General features: G+C 39.7%; 1 protein-coding gene across 1 annotated transcript in view; it reads left to right on the top strand.

The window, feature by feature from the left end:
* Positions 1-11,604, top strand: part of LOC115343179 (von Willebrand factor D and EGF domain-containing protein-like) — a 190,295-nt gene extending 178,691 nt beyond the window's left edge. The window contains exons 28-29 of the mRNA XM_030018811.1: positions 1,594-1,691; positions 10,044-11,604. Coding sequence (XP_029874671.1) covers positions 1,594-1,691; positions 10,044-10,058 — 113 coding nt within the window. The 3' untranslated portion in view covers positions 10,059-11,604. The remainder of the gene's footprint in view (positions 1-1,593; positions 1,692-10,043) is intronic.
* The last annotated feature ends 12,313 nt before the right edge of the window (positions 11,605-23,917 follow it).

The following is a 23,917-nucleotide window of genomic DNA, read 5'->3' as shown; positions in this document are numbered from 1 at the left end:
AGCGCGGGCTTCCCCCTGGAGTCCCGGCCATCTTGGGGGCATCCATCCCGCTGCTCCGGCGTGGGCTCCTCTCTCCCCGGGCTGCAGACGGGAATCTGCTCCCCTGCTCCGCTCCGTGGGCTGGGGGGGGACAGCCTGCCGCCTCACCGCGGGCTGCGGGGGCAGCCCCTCCTGCCCTGCTCCTCCTCCTCCTCCTTCCTCACTGACCTCGGGATCTGCACAGGGGTTCCTCTCACGTCCCGCTCCCCTCTCCGCTGCAGGTTCCCCTCTTAACTCTGTTCTCCCAGAGGCGCTACCGCCATCGCTGGTGGGCTCGGCCTGGGCCAGCGGTGGGTCCGACTTGGAGCCGGGGAAGCTTCCAGCAGCTTCTCACAGGAGCCGCCCCTGCAGCCCCTGTCCCGCTACCAAAACCCCACCACACAAACCCAAAACACATAGGGATACATTAAAGTCTTTCAAATCTGATGGAACACTTTGCTCCATGATGAAGGAGATGATGGTACTGGATCATAGATATGTGTCTACTTTATTTTCAGATCTGTCTTAATGATGCATGGTTTGCAGCCTCCTATATGCCTCTGCCTCACAAGAAAATATAAGAAGCCACTTGTTGATACACATCTGACCAGTTTTGAAGACACTTAGTCTGACTGCCTGTAACTAGGATACAATATTCTGGCAATATTTATAGAAGGTTTAACTCCTGAGATCTAATTAAAATACTATGACATGTGTGTTCTTCAATTGGTGCCCTATGAATTGGCTGTTCTCTTTCGTCTATGCCAAAACAATGTCAAAACAATAAAAACTGCTAATGAGGATGAAAAACTGGCTGAAATTTAACTAATTCAATTGATTATCTTTTTTCTCTCTTAAAAAAAAACCCCACTGATTCTTTTATTAACAGAATATCTTCAAACGGATGGGCCTCCATAAGTAATATGGTACTATAAACAAAATTTAAAAGTTTTTCTGATTCCTTTTTACTTGGAATAAGTAGCTCATTACTGATTCTGTGGGACCATGAAATTACATCTTCTTATGCCCTGGTTTCCATAAGTGTAAGTATGCAATTCACCAAATTCTCCCTTTTATTTATTGTGATAGCATCACCTTTGGGAATACATATTTAACATATCTTTTCATCTCAAGTCAAGAACAAATCTTTTAACAGCTGTTATTTTAATTCAACTGGAACAAAAAAAAAAATCAATTTTGGCACAAATCTGACCCAACCATCAATGCCCAGAACATATACTGGCTTTCAAAATTAGGCCTTGCACTGGTCCATTTCCGACTGAGCTGAGGCAATTACTTTAGCACAGTCTTCTCTTTCCCCACCAGTGGGAAGAAGAGTAGGAAAAAAAAAGAAAAATTATAACCCTAACAGACAAATAGGCATGAAAAAGCCTATGGAAAACCATTTTTAATACCTCAATATTTTTTTATTTATTGTCCTTTGCTCCATCATATGAAACTACAGAATCATAATATATTTTGCCAGAACATTTTCAAAAGCATCTAAATATTCCCTTTCTAATTACAAGACTTAGAATAACTGTATTTCTAAACAACTTTATCTTTCATTTGTAGCACTTTGTGAGCAAAAATGTCTGTTTGGAAGCAGATGCATAAGACCAAATGTCTGTGCTTGCAGAAGTGGCTATACTGGTTCAGCATGTGAAAAGAAGGTAAGCTCCAAACCCACTGATTCTTATGGTAAGAGGGACAAAAATAACCAAATGGAACTGAAACAGCCTACAGGAAAATGGGTTAAAGTCTTGTTAACCTTATGAAAGGTGTAAATAAGGTTACAAAATAGTTTACAGGAAGTTTAATGACTGCTAAGCTGCCAAAATACCACTGTATCCAAGTTCTGTACAAAATTTTCCCTTAAGGAACAGTTTAATACTTGAAATATAAAACCCACAAAAGCTGTGTCTATTCTGGTAGGTAGGGTCATCCTTAATACAGTGCTCCTGTCCAAACTCGCTAATCATCTGCAAAGTAAACCCTGGAGAAAAACAGCTAGTTGCAGTCCAGCCCAAGCCTAGAAGCTTTTCTGAATTGCAAGGGCAACCTGTTCTTCCCCACCAGATGCCCCTCCGCTTGCTTTTCACCCCCTTCCCTTCCTAACTTTGCCTCTTGTTTGCAACGTGCACCCAGGAGGTCTATAAACAGCAATTACTCTTGTTCATTCCTTCTCCACTCCAGTTTCTGATGTCCATAGACAGCCTGCTTTGTCTTGCTGAGCTTGACTTCAAACTCTACATTAAATGTCACTACAGACCTATCCAAAAGTGGCAAAACACCAGAACAATTCTCATGGTCGGAGAGGGATTCATCTCGCTTCTCCAAGTAACTTTGTTAGAGGCTCTTTTCCAAGATGAACTCTCCTAGCACCTGTTAGCACTTGCTATTCCGTTACCAAATGGGTGCTCCCACCTATGCTCAAACAGAGCTGATGGGACTAAATCTTCTGTGCCGTCCCAAGGTGAATGGCAACCAAAACAGGTGACACCTGTCCTGCTCTGTATCTTCTTGCTGTGATAGCTGTTCCTGTTGTCTTATGAAGAAACAATGATTTCTCTCTTCCTGGCATTAACCAAAGCAAACTGAAGTCCAGTTCATGCAAATCTTTTTTTGCATGAATTTGAGAAGCATTGAGTTGGGCAAATACTATGCTCACCACCCCCAAAAAAAACCAGTAAGCCATGTCCAACTACCAGAATGGTTTGTAAGGTTATAGTACATCTGACAGCTGGGCTTGACCTGACCATCACATCAGTGTATGTCTTTAAGTCGAGTTTATCCCCTACATCACCACTAAGACAAAATCATTTTTTCTGTCTTGCCTGGTGTGCCTAAACACTGTATGTATCAACTTGAATTTCCCCTTCTATTTTGAGTACTGCTCTATTTCATATCCTGCACCTCCTGTTTCTCAGAGAATCTTCTCCCTTCCAGAGTCACAAACAGCCAAAACAATTTACAGGTTTGCCATTGTTAAGAGCCACAATTTTAAGCCACGGTCATTTCCCATAACTCAAACACTACTCCAATCAGATGTCCTGATTGGCCCAATCTCCAGCTTTCAAAAAGGCAGGTTGCCCTGTCATTTATCTATATTGAAAGGCTAGGGGCAAAAATCAACATATTTTCATTTCAATTACATAACGCATTAAGAGAAAGCATGAAAATCTATTCCAATAGTCATTTTATTCTGTTAATGATAATTAGGTTTTAATATCAGAATTAAAGTTCTGTATGGATTTTCTTAACAAGTACATTCTTATACTAAATTACAGTTCCTACATCAATATTGAAATGCAGCTGATGTAGATCAGATGAATAAGTGTTGTAATTTTCTATATATAAAAAAATCTATTAAATAGGTTGGCTGTAGCCTAGGAAAATACGGTGCACATTTTCTCAGTTAACAGAAGTCCAAATGGAAGCAGGAATATGCCAAGATAAACTGGAGTTATTGTCTGCAGGTGTTTATATCCAGGAGACTTTCCCTTGGTAGGTCAAGAGTTGCCCTCTTTGATACAGCAGACCAGGATTATCAGGATTGCTTTAGAGCATTACTCTAGTTGTGAAAGTGTGAAGTATGATATTTGTCATTTCACAAATGAAGTGGAACTTTGTTGCACTTAACAGAAAATATTACATCAAAAAAATAGGCTTCCTTTTCACATGAATAAACTATTACATGGTAAATCACTCCTGAAAGAAAAAGAAAGTAGAAGACGACTTTGCATATTTTGTATGTCCAAAATGCCAAGCCATCAATGATACATGTAAACACATGGGTCTCTCTAGCAATGATTAATCTCACATTTTTCAAGACTGTTTAAAGCACTCTTCAGTTTCATGGCTTATTCTCCAGAATTACTGATTGGCTGTGCTGATATGAACGTGCATTACTTTGATGTGAAGAAGGAAATGCTCTGAATAAAAGAGAATTAACAGGTTCCCTTCAATCTGTAAGCCTTGCTGAAAGCTAGAATCAAAGTTAGTAATAAAAATGATGGATTTAATGATGTCTAGTTTAAATTACATGGCTTATGTTATATGAAAGCAAATGAGCTACCCCTCCAAAAAACCAAAATTATGAGAGATATTAAAATACAAAGCTCATTTACTAGCATGGATTACAGTAAATTGTAAACATAGGAATTCATACCCATATTGCTGTGGAAAAGTTGTGATGATAGTCTTCCCAAGAGTTAATTTATCAGACTGGATCAGGTATAACTGAACAATCTGTACAAGTTTTAATCAACTTCTTCTCCAAACCTCTCAATCGTGGAAATCTCACAATTTATCTAAGTAATTGTCCAAGTATTTAACTACAATATTAGAGCACAGTTTGTTTTTCCTAACCCTGACCATAAACCCAATCTGCTGCAAGTAAAACTGATACTTCTTGAGGTAACCTTGGTGGGCACAGAGAAAAGTTATCACAGTTCTTTCAGTAACAACATTTATACGTTTGAAGACAATTAGAGTCTTTGCTGCCTGATTTTCTCCCATTTTCCTAAGCTAAACCAACCAATTTTCAAGCCCTGTTCTCTGTTGCTCGTCTAAACTGTCTCCAGTTTCTCCATATCCTTCCTGACATGCTGTAGCTGAGCACCAGTGCAGGCTAGTGCCCAGCAACTGCCTCCCTGTGTGTCTCTGATTAATATATTTACAGCAAGAGATTTACATTTTTCTGCAGCAGTGCTGCAACCTGCTCAGTCTTTTCCACAGTGCCGATACCTTATCACTTATTTCCCATTTGGCATTTGTGCAGTTGACTTTTCCTCTGTAAGCACCATCTTTATTGTCTTTACTTAATTTTGTCTTACAGATTTCAAGCTGTCTCACCCATTTATCAAAACGATTTTTAATTCTAAGCCTGCTTGCACTGCTTCCAAGTGTGACGATGTTCAAAAAGTGACACCTCATTGTCTAAAACATTAATGAAAGTAGCGAAGAGTAGAAAAATCAGGGCCTACAGACTACTGATATAATTATTCCTTGATAATACTTTCTCAAACAGGCTTTGCTCCTTACTTATTTAATCTGAATCATACTTACTGGCACGACTATCTGAGTCATATCAGAAGTCTCCCTAAAGTAAAAACCATACTGTTCTTGGTGGATAGAGTGGCTGGTTCCCTTATTAAGCTTGAGGGGTTTATAAATTGATTGTTTAATAATTTGTGTTAGTATCTTTCCAGATACCAACTTAGTCTGAATCTTTGGCTGTCATTCCCTTGCTTTTCCTTTTTTTTTCTCATTCAAAAATGTGTATTATTTTTACTGGGATTATTTATATCCTTCAGGAGTTCTCAAAGAAAGTCACTGCTGGTTTAGAAAACGCATCTTTAAATATGCTGGGGTAAACTCTGTGAGGCCCTGTTGACCTGGAAAAGCTGCTTCATGTAAAGACCCTCTTATATACTAAGGCTTTCCATATGGGGAGCTAATGCACAGTAGATAGCATACCATAAATTCAAATCCCAGTTTATTGCCTAGTCATTTAACCTTGTAAACAGGCCTTAAATCTGACTTCTCTGAATCTAAATACTCAGTTCCTTCCCTACTCTCCCTTGCATGCCTGTTCCCTTGTTAATTCTGATCATGTTAAACCTTTTGTCACATTTAACCTTTCCGTGAAGACTGAAGAAAAGGCATTGAGCACATAGCCTTGCCTGTGTCATCTGCAATTTTCTCTCCTTCCTGTTAGATTTACCACTATGTTTTGCTATGGGAGTTAAAACTCATGCTTTACTCTGTTTCTGTTATGAATCTTCGAATAATGGGAACAACACAGTAGCAGTGGCATGTAAAATTTGTCCAAAAACCTGGATTAAATTGGAGTTGAGCAGCCTCTTCCTTTCCCTCAGCAGCAGCTGACAAGGGATGCTCTAGGTGACTGCACTCGCAGCTAACTGAATTGCACCAACCTCCCTTTCCTAGGGAAGGAGATGCAAGCTAATTGCCACTTACCCAGTTTAGGAGACTGATTTCCTCCTTTAAACTTAATTTCTGGTCTTCAACTTACTCTCACAAAATTAGAGTGAAAAATTCCTTTTTAGCAGCATCTTTTTCAGAGTACGGACTGAAAACACTAAGGAGATAGATACAGGGAGCTAGAAAAAAAAGGCCTCGAAAAAAAAGGCCTCGCTGCAGAACTCCTTTTTCCTCCACAAAATAAATAGTGTCTGGAGTCTGGTTTTCCCAGTGCATTTGGAAAAGCTGGACGGCCCATATTCGCTTAATCACGTTATTCCCCTTTCTCTGCTGTAATCTTCGGTATAGTTCCCTTTTGTGCAGTTAAGATTCCTGGAGGAACAATATACATTTTCCCAAATTATTCATCATCTACATCCTAGTTCTCACGTTTATATTGCCAAATGATTTGCAATTCATTTTCTGACATTTTTGGTTTACTTTTTTTTGGACTTCTGCTAAACAAAGCCTGCCAACAACATTCCTCAGAAGGCTAATGAACTTGCTAGAATAGCAATCACTCTCTTAGAAATCTTCTGCGTATTTTTAATTTGTATTGACTCTTTGAGAGATCCAGATAATTTAGGAAGTTTCATGGCAGACATGAAGACAAATGCTCCTGCTGACTTTTACACTCAAAACAGCCATTAGAGCACATTTGTTCAGGGCTGGAAGGGGTGACCCAAACAAAAAAGACTAAACAGACCTCTTTTCCAGTGGAACCGCAGTTAAAAACTTTGGCACGAGTCCCAAAAGAGACTAAGAAAGACAATCATGGCATCATTTGCACAACAGGGAGTTTTTCAGAAAATTGAAATTCATATTGTATCTGTTGTCCTATCTGATACCATCACACTTTCCTTGGGTTTTTTTTTCCTTCCTAAATGGATTAAAGTAATAGCATTAATTAAGCCAACAGAATTAATTTAAGCTAAACAATGTTATCTAGTTAGATATAAATGGTACATAATATTACACTACAAGCTATCGTGATGGTGTATTGTCCCAATAACAGTTTAAATATTAATGCACTAAACTTGCCTGTCTGTTGAATATTTATTCTTAAGCATAAAGGTACTGAGAAGTGTAGCCTGTTACAGAAAATAATAATTAAGAAAACGCTCACCTTATAGCAGATATTTTTAACACTCGAATTTACCAGTAAACCAAACAGCAGCAGGCCATTCATTCCCTATGAATGAACCCAGTGACTACCCTCCAAAGATTAAACATACTATTGATTTCAGTACAGCCTGAAAATACAAGATGTTTTTAATAAACAATTCCTCATATTAGGCAACCCTCTGCTGCAGTTAGTGACCTTAACATCACTATTACTTTGTTCATTTATACACTAACAGACATTAAACCACAAATCATGGTGCTGAAGTTATACGAGCTGTATTTAGCATCTGTGAATATACAGGCTAGTCATCTGTGGAGTTTTAGGGAAAAATGGCATGCCTATCCTTAAATTATTTGACAAATAAATGGAAGTAATACGAGATAAAAAAGGGAAAGTCAAATATAAGCAGTATCGAGCTACACATGTATGTCAGTCAGACTATTTGCTTGCTTATTACAAAGGAATGTAAGAGTAGTTAATGCTATTTAAGCAAAAAAAATGAGACTGTGACTTCCTCATCATATCACTGAATATCTTCAACACATATACTTGTTCCTGTATTCAGACTGTATTCAGAGGCTTCTTGATACACTGTAGTTAGCCTAGATCTGGAAGCACCCAAGAGTTTGGGCTTCCAGGCGTGCCCAGATAAATCCACGCAGAGATGTGCCCTACCAGGTGAACTCGCCAGCTCGGGTCCCTGCTAACCTGGAGGTCTCCATGTATGCTCCATCCTACTGACGACAAAAACCTGCCACTGGTTCTTAAAGGATTTAAAGAACTATGGTAGTGCACAGTATGAATACTTGACCACACTTTTAGTTTCAGAGAAGCTTGTGAAGAAAGAAAACTTCTAAAAGTGTTCATTCTGGACTTCTGCTGTTTCCCTGCAATAAAAAGATGCATCCTATATCTTCTCTTTAAGTCTAAATGGGACAGAAAAGCATTACTGATTTGGAAACCACAATGCTTTGCTTTAGCTTTCATTAGAGTTTCATGAACACAGGAGAAACCAATCTATTGAAAGTCTTCCCTGATATGTTTGACTTCAGCTGACACATGCATTCAGAATGGATTTTTGGGGTGACTGCAGACAGGGCTGTGTAACATGAATACTTACAAGTTTCTGTCCTTTTTGGTACTAAATATATGCTCCAACTTTCTTCACACATTTCTACCAAAAGAAAGCAAGACAGGGCCTTTGCAGGATTTTAATTTTCATAATATGTCCTATTTTATATATAAACATTCATATATATATATATATCCGCATCCAAAGAGGAGCGACAAAGCTGGTGAAGGGTCTAGAGCACAAGTCTGATGAGGAGCGGCTGAGGGACCTGGGGTTGTTTAGTCTGGAGAAAAGGAGGCTGAGGGGAGACCTGATCGCTCTCTACAGCTACCTGAAAGGAGGTTGTAGCGAGGTGGGTGCTGGTCTCTTCTATCGAGTAACTAGTGATAGGACAAGAGGACATGGCCTCAAGCTGCGCCAGGGGAGGTTTAGATTGGATATTAGGAAAAATTTCTTCACCAGAAGGGTTGTCAAGCACTGGCACAGGCTGCCCAGGGAAGTGGTTGAGTCACCATCCCTGGAGGTATTTAAAAGACATGTAGATGTGGCACTTAGGGACATGGTTTGGGGATGGGCTTGGCAGTGTTAGGCTGATGGTTGGACTCAATGATCTTAAAGGTCTTTTCGAACCTAAATTATTCTATGATTCTATAAATATATATATATATTTACACATACAAATATATACACATCTAAAATCCAGATACATATTTTAGTATAAATGTGTATAGATAAATGGAAATGTGTAATATGACACAGACATGCACATACATGTTTGTTTGTCCTCAATAAATATATATCACTCTTCCAGATATTACACACATTTTTCCCATGTAAACTCAAATCCTTACTCTAACTCAACCTGTCTAAATCCCAGCAGACACTTGTAGAAGTACGCTCCCTTTTCGTATAAAATAAATGTGCCATGTACTATTCACAAACAAACAACTGCTACCTGGGTACATCACTATCAGAAACTAAGGTAAGGTATTTTAGAGTCAAACAGGGAAGTAAAATTTGGATACATGATGCTAATATCAATGTTAACCTGTCATATCAAATAGAGATACATCAAGATTAAGAAGCACCTTTCTTCTTGTCCTGAATAATAAATTCATGTCAACATCTTTATGTGCTTTGTAATATAGATTTCTATAAAACTGCCCTTCAAAATGGGTTCTTAAATCTATGTGCTAGCATAAAATAAAGCTTTTCATATCATCTATTATCTTGTTTTGGGATAAAGAAAATTCACTCATGTATTTAAACCAAGATGATATTCATGGACAACTTCTGCTGTATGAAAATGGGATAAGTGCACTGAAACGCTTTCAGGCAAGAAGCCAACAATCTCCATGCGTTATACGGAAGTGGCAGAGTGATTTTTTTAAGGCACACCTGCTTTAGATGAAAGAAATTGAATTCCAACTCCATAACTGTCAAGCGCCACCACAAATAATAGAGCCTAAGCCAAATCATTTCAGCAATATAGCTATTTTCCTGTTGAAGCGATGGAGCAGAAATCAGCCTTAGCTAGATGATATCACTTTATGTGCATGCTTTGGAAACAGTTCCATTCATCATTTCACTGCTTAATCCCTTTCAGTAACATGTTCTTCATTCCCTAGTTAATAAAAACTTTGGTTACCTAAGTCAAAATTCTGAAAAAAATGTGGATTGTGATTTTGCCGTAATTACATAAAAATTGTGAAAAAAATACAGTAACTACAATAAATTATTTGAATGCTTGCACATATTTTTTCTCACATGACATCACATGCATGAGGCTGTTTCTTCTACAGTCCCTTAAGCAGCTGAATCCTCATTTCTTTTTTGCAGCTCCCAATAGGATGAAGATAACATAACAACAACAGGACAATGAAGACAATCATTTGGGTATTGATAATCTGGCACTGAGCACGTTTTTCATTTGGGAAGATAGTGTGAAGAAATTGCTAGTTCTCTCCCTTCTATCCTCATATAATCACACAGAAGAATAAAAAAAAAAAAAACAACCAACCCTTCTCATATGTCAATAAACCTACATTTATTTTCAAACCTGTCTATGGCAAGGCTCAAATTCATGATCCATGGCTGTAGTGACACCATCACAATGACTGCTCCTGACAACAACAAGATTTTAAAATGGCACAGACCATTTTATAAAGATTTTTAGTGCCATGTTATTCTGCTTTCATTAAAATTTGAAGGCACAGATAAATTTCCTCATTTCTTCCCATTTTTTTTAAACAGGTATGTTTGCCTACAGTCTAGAGAAAAGTGAATACATAAGATCCTGCTGCTTCTGAGAAATTTCAGTGACTACCAAGGGAAAGACCTCAATAATGTTTAACCAAACTAGCTCCAGCCTGTATTGTCTTTCCCTGAGTAACTGCTAGAGCCAAATGCTTTAGTTTCCTAAGTTGCTAATGTATCAGCATTTATTTGTGGAGGTATCAATGCAGTACCTGGTGAAATGCTGGCTTTTATTTGCCTTTACACCTGAGTTCTTCTTTGCCCTCTGTAATGGCTATACATTGCTCCCGGGCAAGTTAATGGTCGACATGCCAAGGACACAGAAGCCCCCATGTAGCCATACAGTCTTAATCCCTGGAAGCACTTTATAAAACTAGCTCTCTAATCATACAGTAGGGGCTTAGTGAAATACTGGAAAACCTAGGTGCTCTCAGAAATCTGCATCTTAATCCGAAAATTCAGGTTTACAGAAATCTACCATTGGGTCACCTACCAGTGGCCAAAAGATGAGCCGCGTGTTTCATCGCAGGCAGTGGTACTGACGTGGGATGGGATGGAGCAGTGGCAGGAAACCTGGCGGAGGGAGGAAGGAGTGCAAGGAAAGGAAAGAGGACACCAATTATAAGTTCACTTGGAAAAAAGAGTTTTAAACTGTCACCTCGGACAACTCGGGTTCGGTAAAGTAAATCCCAAACCACGCTCTGGGCATTCATGCTCTCCGTTCATTTGTCTCACTGGAAGATTCAGAGTAACTGAAAAAAGACCAAAATCTCAGTGCCTTGATGGAGGAATACAGAAGTTTTGACACTCCCTCACTCTTCCAAAAGCAACTTAGGGGAACAATGATACAAGTAAGGATATTTTGATTGAACGTTCAGGGCTGCAACAGTAACTAGATGTAAGATTTGATCTGACCCTTACTGTCAATTTCTAAGATTAAAAAATACTGACTGTGAGACCTTTGAATACTGCAAATTAAGGGTTTAAAAAAGCTTGGAATAACTGTCGCTACTATAATTCACAGAAACATTCCTCCTCCCTTTCATCCAGCTCCTAATAATAGCATTTTTTCCCCACGTCTAATATCGCAAAATGATTTAAATGTATCCATTCTGTTTTCCAATAAATGATTCTCTATTCTTTATTTCTGAAGTTTCACCTTTCATTTTATGTTATGAACTGCTCCAATGTAAATAGTAAAAGAATAAAAAAGCAAATTACACTTGCCACTCCTTGCAAGTTTCCTACAAACACTTAGACAAAGGACCAGACCTCAAGAATACTTGCTGTATTTTACTAATACATACTTATCTAGATCACAGTTAGCAATGTTAATATGAAGTTAAGTTTTTAGCATTCGCTTTAACAGTTCCAGGAAGACATTAATACTAAAACAGAGCATTGGCACCAGATGAGTATCTACAAGATTAAATTTAGGGTGGCAATTATGCCTTTCTTGAAGTACGGCCCCAATCAATAAAAAAAGATTTCTATTACCTTGCCTCCATAATGTCTACAAGAGACAGTGCTAATGAACAAAACCCCTTGCCAAGATTGGATTTCAAAACCTAAAATAGCTTTCAACACCTTGCAGCTTCTCACTGTATTTCTAGAAGTGACTATTTGAGACAATATACATCCCCATCTATTTTTAGACAATTAGAAAGTTATTTTGCATCATTGAGGATAGTTTATGTGTGATTATAAAACAAAAACAATCACTAATAAACAGTAATGCTCAGGTTCCAGTATCTGATATCAAACTATAGGTAACCTACAGTTACTGCAGTTTCACAGATCGTGTCAGTGTAACACTTCTTTCTGGAGGATGAATTTGACACTGTTCCTTTCTCCCAGCCAGTTTAGCACTTAACTGATTTTCTCCCCCTGATTGTTCAGTATACTTTGGTAAAAAGTCACTAGATGATACAGTGATGACTATATTCCCAGCCTGTGTTTTAAACAAGATATAGAATAATGTAAGAGACAAATTATTCTCTAGAATTTCACAGGTGTTTTACACCTTGTTGAAAAATACCCATTTGAGATATTTTCTTGCAAATACAGGGTCTTATTTTCCTAAACCTTCTCTTATAAGCCACTTCTTCTAATTGTCATGTGTCCAAAAATACTGCAAGGAGCTAAAGGTAGGAGGCAGTCTTACTAATTGCACTCTACCAAAAAAATGTACCAGCTCAGTATAGTTACTGGAAGTTACAAGTAACTTAGTTCTAACTTCTAATTGTCATTATGACTTCCAATACTCTCTGTTTGCTGAAGACTTATTTCAAAATACTATTAAAACCCAAAATAAATCATGACCTCTTGTTATGGGAATAGGAAACAGAACCATCAGGCAGAAGGGGGATTGTATGGGTTTTTTTCTTAATGTAAACCTTTTTAAGAGCACAGTCATTGGCAGATTTAACTCATTCATGGCTTATAATATTCATTCATGTGCATGTTTAAACATTAAGTCCTTGGCTCTAGTCTTTTGGAATTTTCATAGGGTTTGTGTTGTTTTCAAGAGAAAAGATGACACTAACACTTTTTCTACCTACAAAGAAGGAGACTGCAATAAGTAGGAGGGAGTTAATTTTTCTTGCCAAAAAGATGGGGCAGGTTATATGCTTCATTGGACATATGTATGTATGCACATATATGTGTACCTCCATAGTACATTAGCTTAAAACCTCCTAGAAATTGCTGTGAGGCAAAGAAAATGCCCTTAATGGAAAAATAGCCATGCTATTCGGTATTCCAGAAAGAAAAATACCATTTCCTTTTCATTTAAAAAGGGCTTTTTCTCTCATGTTAGGAAGTGCAATGTAAGTTGAAAGAAGTGCATGTACTCCCTGCAGAATAGGTAGTTAGATAAGACATCTTAACTCCTTTTAGAATGAGCAGAGTTTTGCTCCAGAAATGTACCGCTTTCGGCGGGGCCTGCAGATGTCATTCCTTGGTTTATCCATAAATAAGTACAGCAGCAGCTCAACAGCAGAAGCCACTAATTCTGTCCTAGGGAGACCACCCTGCGCGAGACTGAAAGAGTTAGTGTCTCAAACATCGTGGTGGGGCAAGTTCTGCCTAACTACAAACTCTGCCTAACAACAAACCCTGCATAGCAAGGAACCACAGGTGAACAGAAGCCGATCAGCACAGATCAGCACAGGACATCAGCAACAGGACAGGGAGGGCCTGCCGGAGGGGGCGCAGCTCCGTGTTCTGATGCGCTGTTCTGATACGCTGAGCAGGGCAGCTCACCATCCAGGGCCAAAGATCAAACCATGGTCATGTCTGCAGGGAAGGAGAAGTTACTCCCCAAACGACCCCCAAGCCCACTGACCCATTTCCCGAAGGTTCTGAAAGCACAAACCAATTAGCCTCATGAGTTCGAGTGCCCACCCGAAGGAGGGGCAAGGATGATAAAAGGACACAAGCTGAAGCCCCACATGCGTGCGCCCACCAGAACTGGACCCGTTGGCTGACTGGACCAACGCTGGATGCAGGACCAGTGACATCTTTCTCTTTTCTTGTTCTCTGCCTCTCTCTTCCTCTCTCTCCCTTTCATAATCCCTACACCTCATCCCTTTAAGACATAAAAACATTGACCAAGTCTGGGACTAGGAGTAGATCCAGCCGTCCCTAGGCTCTTCTCTAAGAAGGAGTCTAGAAAGCAAGGGGGGGTCTGCTCTGAACCTCAAGACTCAACAGGAGGGATCTCCCTCTTCCCTGAATCGATGTATATGGTTACCACAGGTTACATGGATTATTGAGGTATCTCCATGCCAATTCCTGTTGTGAGAAACCCCGCCACCTACTGTTATACCTTGCGACCAAGCGACCAAGTTCAGGTCGCTTCTGCCATGAATAAAATGTTCAACTGATTGTTTGGTGTCGTTTCACCTTAATTTAGCCCGAGGGAATTCCAAACTCACCACGAATCCCTGGTCTGTCCAGCCTGGGTCTTGACACACCCATAGGGGAGAGAAGCATGATCTATGTGTATTTAATGCTCAGCCTTCCTGCCAGAAAACCCTGTTCTGTATGGGTCACTGAAAAAAACAGTAGATGATGGATTGAAATGAGTACATTTTGGGGCTCAATTCAAGCTGATGACATGTTGAGAGGGTCTGCCAACTCATATGTCATGTCCCAAATGAAAAAGACTTTGGAATACTCCATATACATAAATAAACACATGTAGAATTATGCATAAAATTATTTTCACTTTAAATTATTTAACTACAAAAGTTGTAGAGCATGACATGCTCTGTGGGCCTAATACTACATCTTTATGCTCAATTAATTTAACATTAGTATCAGTTGGAGAAGGAGCAGGACATACCAGAAAATACATGGTATGCATAACAATAGGTACCTCTAAGATTACTGTTTATACTTCGGCCAACTAATTCATACTCAGGAGCTCTGGGTAGGAGCTGCCACGTCCAAAATTAACGTTCATTATTCAGAACAAGTTTTCATTGTGCTTGAGAACAAAAGCTCTGGATCAATCCCCAGGCACATGCAAGGCAGGTTTGGAAAGAAGGAAGGTCTCTGCCTTACAAGACACAGACAGACATTACTCTCTCTTCTATATTGCTTCCTATTTGTATCAGCTGAGATCTGGGAGACTTGACATTAGCCAGTTTCCCCTAGGAAGAGGAACACATGGATGCACTGTGCGGTTCATGTATATGAAGGTTCTGCCTCTGTGCTCCTAAACTAAGACACAAATTGTCCAGAGGTGCCTTTCTTTTCTGCCTCTGCCTGAGTCACAGGCAACTCAGTTCCAAATTAGACACGTTAGCTGAGCTTTTCAGAGTTCAAAGGATTATGTCCTTCTCTCTCTCCTGTGCCAGAGCCAGTTCTGTTATTACCTTCCCATTAGACAGGTAACACTTCCCCAAACTCTGCAGCTAACCTGGCTTGGAGAAGCCCCTCTACTAAAAGTGATCAAAAAATGGAAAGTGCTTCTGAGGAAAAACCCTGACTAGACAAATTCTCAGTCTGAACCAGAAAGAACTTTTATCCTAATGATCATAATTTTGTCAAAAATTTTTTGTACTAACTTTACTCTCAAAATTTTACTCTTCTGTCATGATAGCGTTCCTGATGGGATCAGCCAATTTCTCAGGTGATTTCTTTGACACCTGGTTAAGAATTTTTTTCCCCCTGTTTAGAAGTAATTTCAATCTAGACATGTAACTTGCTGGCATTTATACTGCACAGGAAGATGGGAATAACTTGTGATAAGTTTACTGAGAGAATACAGAGGCTTTTAACCAGTCTGCCTTAGAGCCATGAGAAGAAAGAAACATCCTCCTGGTCTGCTCGTAAGTCGCCCCCTTTTTCCTTTCTTTTTTTCCCCAAAGCAGCTTTCGGCATGCATTACCCATGACTGATTTATTAGATTGTTAGTGCTGTCAGAGTCCGTGTCAGGTATAAGACAGATTTGTCATAAGGGTGTAGCAAAACTAGATTACCCTATTCAAAAGCTGCATGCCTTCCCTATACTCTGTGCCAAGCTTCTGATAGTCAACAAAGAGTTTGTTACTAACATCGATGTCTCAGAGAAAGAAGATCCAAGCCTTTGTGGTCATCAAGCCTGTTTATTTCACATTTTAACTAAGTCTGGGGTATTGAAAAAGAATTTCAATGGGCATAAAATGAAGCAGCCTATCTGTTTAATACCACAAGCCACTATCAACCTAATATGTCCCTTTGCCCTTTAATACAGAGACCATTTCAAAATCTTTCTCCTGCTATTAAAACACTTTTAAAAGCTTATGCCCTTATAAACCAAGCAATCATTTTCCCCTCGACAGCTATGACCTGCCATTACTTTACAAGACCAAATTACTGAAGAAGACTGGAGGTTCATCAAGGCAAGTGGCAGAGGTTTCCTGCAGGAGATAAAAATGACCAAAGCACTATTCACACACAAAATGAAATTCAAACCTGGTTTTATTCTTTTTCTTCATACATAACAAGAACTATTTTTGCAACATCTTCTTGGAAACATCTGAGGATAAAGATACAAGTCAAGACATATGCAATGAGCTAAACAGAATTGTTTTAAAGACCGTAGCTAGGAAGATCAAGATGGAAAACCATCAGTTATTGAAATTATGCAAGGTTCAGGCTATTGTAAAATAAATCAATATAATAAATAGGGTGGCATCTGAACAAGGCAAAAGCACAGAGATTAATACTGACATAAGGATATATAGATATTACAAAGTAAGCCCAGCATATTGATTTCCCTTTCCTTAAAAAAACAGAATAGGAGGAGACGAATGAATCCAAAATACACAAAAGAAAGCTAGGTTCAGTCTCAAGGTAGCAAAAGCTGAGAGTGAATTTTTGAGTCATAAGGTCTTAAAAAAAAAAAAAAAAAAACCAAACAGAAAAGAACCTGAGCAAGGTTACAGCAGCAGTAGAAAGGAGCTGGGGGAGGGGGGCGGATAGGATCTAATTTAGTAGCTATTGCACTAGAGACTGCCTGGATTAAAAAAGAAAGCTAAAGAAGGTTTACATAAAATAATAGGAAATTATTATAGGCCTGTAAAGTGGATTACAGTCTAAACATGAAAATGTTTACATGTGAAGAGTATTTAAAGGGTGGCTACAAAGAAGATGGAGACTCCCTTTTTACAAGGAGCCACATGGAAAAGACGAGGGGTAATGGGTACAAGTTACTCCTGGGAGATTCCAATTGGACACAAGGGAAATTTTTCACGATGAGGACTATCAGCCGTTGGAATAATCTCCCCAGGGAAGTGGTGGATTCCCCAAGATTGGATACTTTTAAGATTCAATTGGACAGGGTGCTGGGCCATCATGTTTAGATGTGCTTTTGCCAAGAAAGGTTGGCCCAGATGATCCTTGATGTCCCTTCCAACTTCGTATTCTATGATTCTATGAAATCTCTTTAAAAGGTTAAAACATTGATCATGAAGGGGCTGCATATATGCTCATCTTAAACTGAGGGAATCTATCAGTGGAAATGCTTATAAGATCTGTATAATCATGGCACCTGTTGTGTTTTCAAATAATTGAGAGAATCAGACTCAAACCAAATGAGTTAACTTGATATAACTGATCTGTAGATGCTAAACACGTGGTTTTGCAGGAAGTACACGAACCTACTGTTCATGCCTTTACTTTTGGAAATTATACTGCTTAGGTGGAAGAGAACTGCACTTGTATAAACCAAGGTTTCAACACAAAGAATAAACTAGTACTGAAAAGGGCCTCGAGGGGATGTTAAATTGCTCTTCCACCTCAAATATTCCTGGAACTATTCACAAAGCAGAAGGTACCCAAATAAGGAAAATGGATTTTCTACTGAGCTGTGAGTAGCCAGTCATCACAACAGAAAGTGATGGGATTTGAACAGTGACATGAACCCAAGTTCTCTGAAGTCCGAGTCCTGAGCTGTGCATTATATGAACACACAGTTTTTACAATCTATATACAAGAACTGGACAAATGAAACACACCTGTGAAATGAAGAAATCAGATGCAACAAGGCAAGGGTCTTTCTACAGGTCTGACAAGATGCTTCTGCCAGATCCAACCATCTCTCCACTGCCGAGGGCAGTGAGCCAACTGAGATCCTCCAAGAGACCAAGGAAGAGGCAGATGGGGAGGCCTCCACGGCCTGAGTGGACAGGAGGAACAGAAGCGACTTCCAGTGAAGCCAAGAGGAGAGCAGAAGCAGCAGTGGCCGTGCTCACACAGCTTTCTGGATGCTGTGGTTTTCCTAGTAGCTGGTTCTACCAAGCCAGACCAAGCCTATTCCAACACAAGCTTAGGGCCAAGAGCTGAATGCAAATCTCTGAAGTCCCAGACCAATGCTCTTACAATAACACCATCTTTCCTTTCTAAAGACACTGACTTGAGTTTGGTCTTGCTGTACTAGAAAGAAGGAGCCAATTATATCAAATAAGTAATATTGAGCACTACTCAAAAGTCTTAACTCTTTCAAAGACTACATGACTGGTTTAAGGTCACAGGGCACCACAAGGGCAAGCTAAAACCCAGACAAACCAAAATCAAGGCAAGTGTTTCCAAGGCCACGTTGCCACCATGTAGTCCACAGTTCAACTGAAACAAACTTTAGAAAGCAAAGTTCCAGCTATTTTAAACCCATTTTAATACCTTAGTTATAGTATGAACCTAAATGCACTTGTCCACTCATCCCACTTAATGAGCAATCTGAGAACTAATAAATATTCCATAGACGTGTGAGAAATTGTCCCTGTGTTTAAAGAGAAAAGCTCCGTGCCAGCAGCCTGGCACTACAAACTGCTTCTAATGTTTGTGTGGTGTTTTATGTCCATGAAAAGAAATCTTAATCTGCAATTTTAATACTGTACTGACTACTACAGTACTGCAATCTGTTACTGCCTGAGAGCGCTGGAGAGTGTTTTGCCTAGATGCTGTAGGCTAAGTCCTGTCCTTGGGTGCAAGGGCACAGCAAGATGCATCTGTATACTCGAGGGCTAAATTTAGATGAAGGAGAAAAGGCCACATGAGATACAGAGTTCCACTTTGGATCATTTCATGCTTGGATTTGTAGTCAGTAGCTTTAAATTTTCCGAGTTAAGAGAGGGCACTTGCAATACACTCAATTTTATGCAAGTTAGGCGTGCTCACAGATTCATAGTACACTGCTGAAGTAGCTCCTATCTGAGCAAAGTTTGTACAAAATTACTAACAGAAAGGGGGGGGGGGGCGGATTAAAACAACAGCAAAACAAATTAAGCAGGAGTTCAGAAGGTTTTCTGCCTAATTTTGAGCTCAAGCTTTCTCAAGATCAAACAGTCTCACAGCCCTTTTATACACACAAAGGAAGATGCCTGAAGGAAAGCAGAATCCCCTCTGACTCCACAGCTGTACGGAGAAGCGTACGCTTTGCCTGCCCTACTGAAGCCAGGCCAAAAGTAATTCCAGCTCCTGGCTTTCCTGCACCTCTCTATAGCCCCTCCACATGCTGTTAACACCACCTTATCTATGCTGGAGTTTCAGTTACAGATGCTTTTGCCCATATATCCCGTAGCCAAGGTGTATCACGTCAGGCAAACATTCAGTGTGCACCAGTTGACCTACCTAAAACCTAAAAACCATCTGCGTTTCTTCCTTGGGCTCCCTAGAGAGTGAGCACGCAGGTAGCAGGAACTATTTGGTATACCAACTCAAGAGCTTAAGTGAGCTAACAAGCAAGTGAACCCTCACAAAAGAGAGAATTTCTTTGATTTCAAAAGCTTATTTTTTTTATAAAGCCACAGAACTGCAGTTTGGAGAAAAGAAGAGCTTGTAACTGAATTCTAGGCTGTGGATTTATCAGTCCATAATAGCAAAACAAAAAACCTGAAATTATTTCCAAATTAGAAAGATGTCTAGTAGGCATTGGGATTTGAAGCCAGCACTCAGCGTATATTTATTGAAAAGCATAGTGTCATTATTGAATATGCCATACAAACTAAGCAGAGATTACTTTATGTTAACAAAATTACAGCAAGACTTATCGAAGACAAAAGCTAAAACATTATTAAATAATAAACTTCCATTAAAAATTATAAAATGATTGTTTACTTCTCTTTCATAGAAGTAACTACTGGAGAACACAAATCCAACTGGACATTTATTGGGCACAATGCACTTACTTTTTAATTAGTAATTTACAGGTAAAATAATGTAAAACTCAAAGAGACACAATCAGATCAAGCTTGGCCTTCAGATTTTCCAAAAATTAGTTTAATATTACTGTATGTTTTATCATTGTTTTATAACATTACTACCAAGACAATGGAAATATTTACATTTTATCTTTCTAATCGTGTAAACAATTCCTAGTGAAAAAATATGCCAGCTCAGAGCACCAAAACTTGGAATGGACTTGGATCAAAATATATAAGGAAAAGGAAAAAAAATATATATTTTATTATATAATCCATCTTCAAAATGAGAGAAAATAAATACATTTTCCAGCCAATATGAGATTTCAAAATGTAAAGCCTTACATTGTATATGGGCAAAATTACTTATTTCCTATTTTTGTAATATTTTTATTACCACTAAATACACCTCAATTCCTATCTCCTCCCTTTTATATACTGCTCATATCAGCAGAGAATAGGTAAAAGTCTGGTTTTGCGCTGCATAACCCTTCATAACCAAGTGAGGCATTACAGCAGAGAAGTCCTTCAGCTTGCACCAGACTTTCTTGGTCATTTTGAGACCTATGTCTTCTCTCCTTTAGGCTCTGTTTCTCCCACTCGTTACTCCCCCATCCTGTTTTCACACTGCTGATCATTCCCACTGCTCTTCTCTACACTTCCGTAACGGTCAAGACCTTTCCCAAGGTCCAGTTTCCCTGCCCGAGTGCAGGGAAAAAACTGAGGCCTTTGGGTGCCAGGCAACATTACTACTAACGCAATACTTTTCTTGATATATCCCTGAATGCTTTTTGACTTCTATGTAGCAGGACACTATTATCTCATATTTTGTCTGTGATCCGCTATAATCCTCTATATGCTTTTTTACAAAAATGCCATCTACCCATCTGGTACTCAGACTGTTAATTGTTCCTGCAGAGTGTGGTATGTTGTACCTTCCATGGTGGAACAGCATCTTATTTTTTCAGACAACTGCTCCAATTTATTAAACTCATTTTGAATCCTAACCCTACCTTCCAGTTTACTTGCAGCCCACTGCAGCTGTGTATTACCTGGACATTTTGTAGGCAGGATCTCTGTTCTACCATCCCAGTCACTAGCAAAAACCAGGCTGTCACCGAACACAGGGCAGACCCAATGGAGCCTCACTAGCAAAATGTGTCCACGCAGATACTGTGAACCATCAGTAACTCCTCAGATTTGCTCCCTCCTCTCCCCACAGCAAATGCACCTGGGCCAGGTTTCCTCAGCTTACTTCTGAAAAAAGTTCTGACACAGCTGGAAAAGGCAATGAAGGCTACATACACATAGAGACAAAATCCTCTGTCATCCGCCTGCTCCTCATTTTTCCCTTCCTTTCTTTAAGCAGATCCCATTGCAAATCAAAGCCCTAGAACCAGGTGATATTCTTTGCTCCTTATCTTTGATTTCAGAATGGAAGTATGATGGATATTATGATAGAAATGAGAATAGACGCATTAGTCCATAATAATCCTGTGTTCTCAAATAACTTAAGGCACTGGTTCAGCTTCACTCATTCAGCAACACAAAACATTATTTATTGGCTGTTAAAGAAATATATGGCAGTACTCCATGGCAAATTCATCCTTGTTTTGAAACATATGTTATCAGTGCTCAGAAGGGAACTGTAAGTATAGATTTTAAAAATAGTCTTGCAAAAACATTATCTCTGAAAAACTGAAAGTGAAGCCGCCGGAATACAGTTTGACACCATATTGTTGATAATGTCTGGAGACGTCACAGTAGCACATTTTCCATATTTCCAACCTAATTTCTAAAACACAACTGAAAGCACAGAGAAGTGCTGTGCTCCCAGCATTGATGGCAGATGCTGGAGGAAAGGCAGCGCTCGCTCGGGCTGCCCTCCTTCCAGGCGTCCCCTGCCAGAGGCTCAAACCGCAAACACACAGCACAGGCTTGGGGCGTGTGGGACAGCACGCCGCTTGAAATCAGAGCGTTTTTAATCCTCCAGACACCATAATAGAGGTCAAATACCATTTACAGTTTTTAATATTTTATTTTTAGGAAGACTGATGACATTATAGCTCATTGGATATTTATGAAGAGACTGAGTAGTCTCATTTTCATGGGTAGTGAGCGCCGTGGACAGAAACGTTCACACAAAACCCAGCTGTTGATGATCTGCATTGGGAATTTTTTGCTATCCTACCCAACATCGACATTTTTAAAACTGTCAAGCCTTATTTTGAGCAAAGCAGCCTGTTTTGTTGGTGTTTCCATACAGCAGAAGGCATATCGAGGGAACAGAAACAGGCAGGGAGCATTCAGTAACACAGGTTCATTAAGTCATTGCAGCACAACTTAATTTGGCTGTAGGACATTATTTTCCATGGAAACTCTGGTTTGTGCTAATGCGACTCTACAGGAGGTCTAATCGGAAATGTCTGATACACTTAGGGGGAGCGGAGGAAGGAGTGCCTTGATGCGCCCCATCGGCCCTCGGCTGCCGGGATCAGGGCTTGCGGGAGCAGAACTGTCTTTAGGTTTGTCTCCAGCTTCCCAAAATGCTGGAACCCCTCAAGCTCCCGGGACACAGTTGCAGGAGCTGGAAGGGCAAACTGTGCCTGCCAATGCCTGGGACACGGGATGGCCCATAGCGTCGTGCAAGACCACTGCTCAGACCCCTCTTCGTAGCAGGAATAACCTGGCAAGAGTTATTTTGCCCAAGCCTTGTCCAGACTGGCCAAAGCCACGTCTGCAAGGCCACTCTGGATGCCAGGGAAGAGCCCTGCAGGCAGCAGGTCCCACAAGCCCTTCCTCCCCACCGCGGGCACTGACACCATGGGGCTGCCAGGTAATGTAACCACTTCTGCAATGGCAACAGGAGAATCAGGATTGCAAGAGCAATAGTCTGTAACAGCATCTATGAGATGATGCTTAAAGTTTGTTTTTCTCCTAAAAACAGGCCATTTATCTTTTAAAAGTTTCTATGTCAGGCTGTCAGTGACAGAGAATGCCAGACTGATACTTATCCTTTCAACCCTAACAATACCCTCATAAATGAAGTGATAATGGCCTTTAATTATAAGAACACACTTTTCCATAGGACCCTTGCTTCAGCTGGTGCGCTCTGTGGACACAGGAAGGGGCCGGAGTCAGATTGCATGCAGTCTGCCATAAATCTGGCATTTCTTACTTCTGAGCACAGGGCAGATTTCCTCCTCTTCAGTCAGGCGCCTTCCCTGGTTAAATTCTGATAGCTAGAAAAAAGGGTACTAACTGCCTGCAAGGTGAGAAAAGATTGTGGAAATAACCTCTGCTGGAGATACTAGGGGGTGAGAGTGAGATGTAGATAAAGAGGTAAATAAGGAAGAGGTGAGCAACATTACAAACTTCAGTGCTTGCAGGCTTCACTTAAAAATATATAAATAAAATGTAGAGTTATGATAATCAGAACAGAGTAATAAAGTATTATCTGCTAATCTTTTGAATTTTAAGTGTAGCTGTCGGCTCCACACAAGCAGGGCTTGTTACTTTTTAACATCCCTTAGAGACCTTCCACTGTCTTGACTACTTTCTATCACATTATATCACAAGTACAGTTTTCCAATTAGTTGGGATACTTGATAGAAGTTTTTCCCCTTAAAAAAGTCAATTTTACAAGCAAGAAAAGCTTTAAAAGTGAGGCAGCATTTTACCAGATTAGTACATCATTTTCATTAACTGAACTTCATCTATTATGTTATGTAAAACAGTTACACATAGATAGACAGATAGAAAATGTAT

The sequence above is a fragment of the Aquila chrysaetos genome, chromosome 6, assembly GCF_900496995.4.
Source record: "Aquila chrysaetos chrysaetos chromosome 6, bAquChr1.4, whole genome shotgun sequence".
Lineage (NCBI taxonomy): Eukaryota > Metazoa > Chordata > Aves > Accipitriformes > Accipitridae > Aquila > Aquila chrysaetos.
The sequence above is the reverse complement of the archived record's forward strand: the minus strand, read 5'-3'. Positions and strand labels throughout refer to the sequence as shown.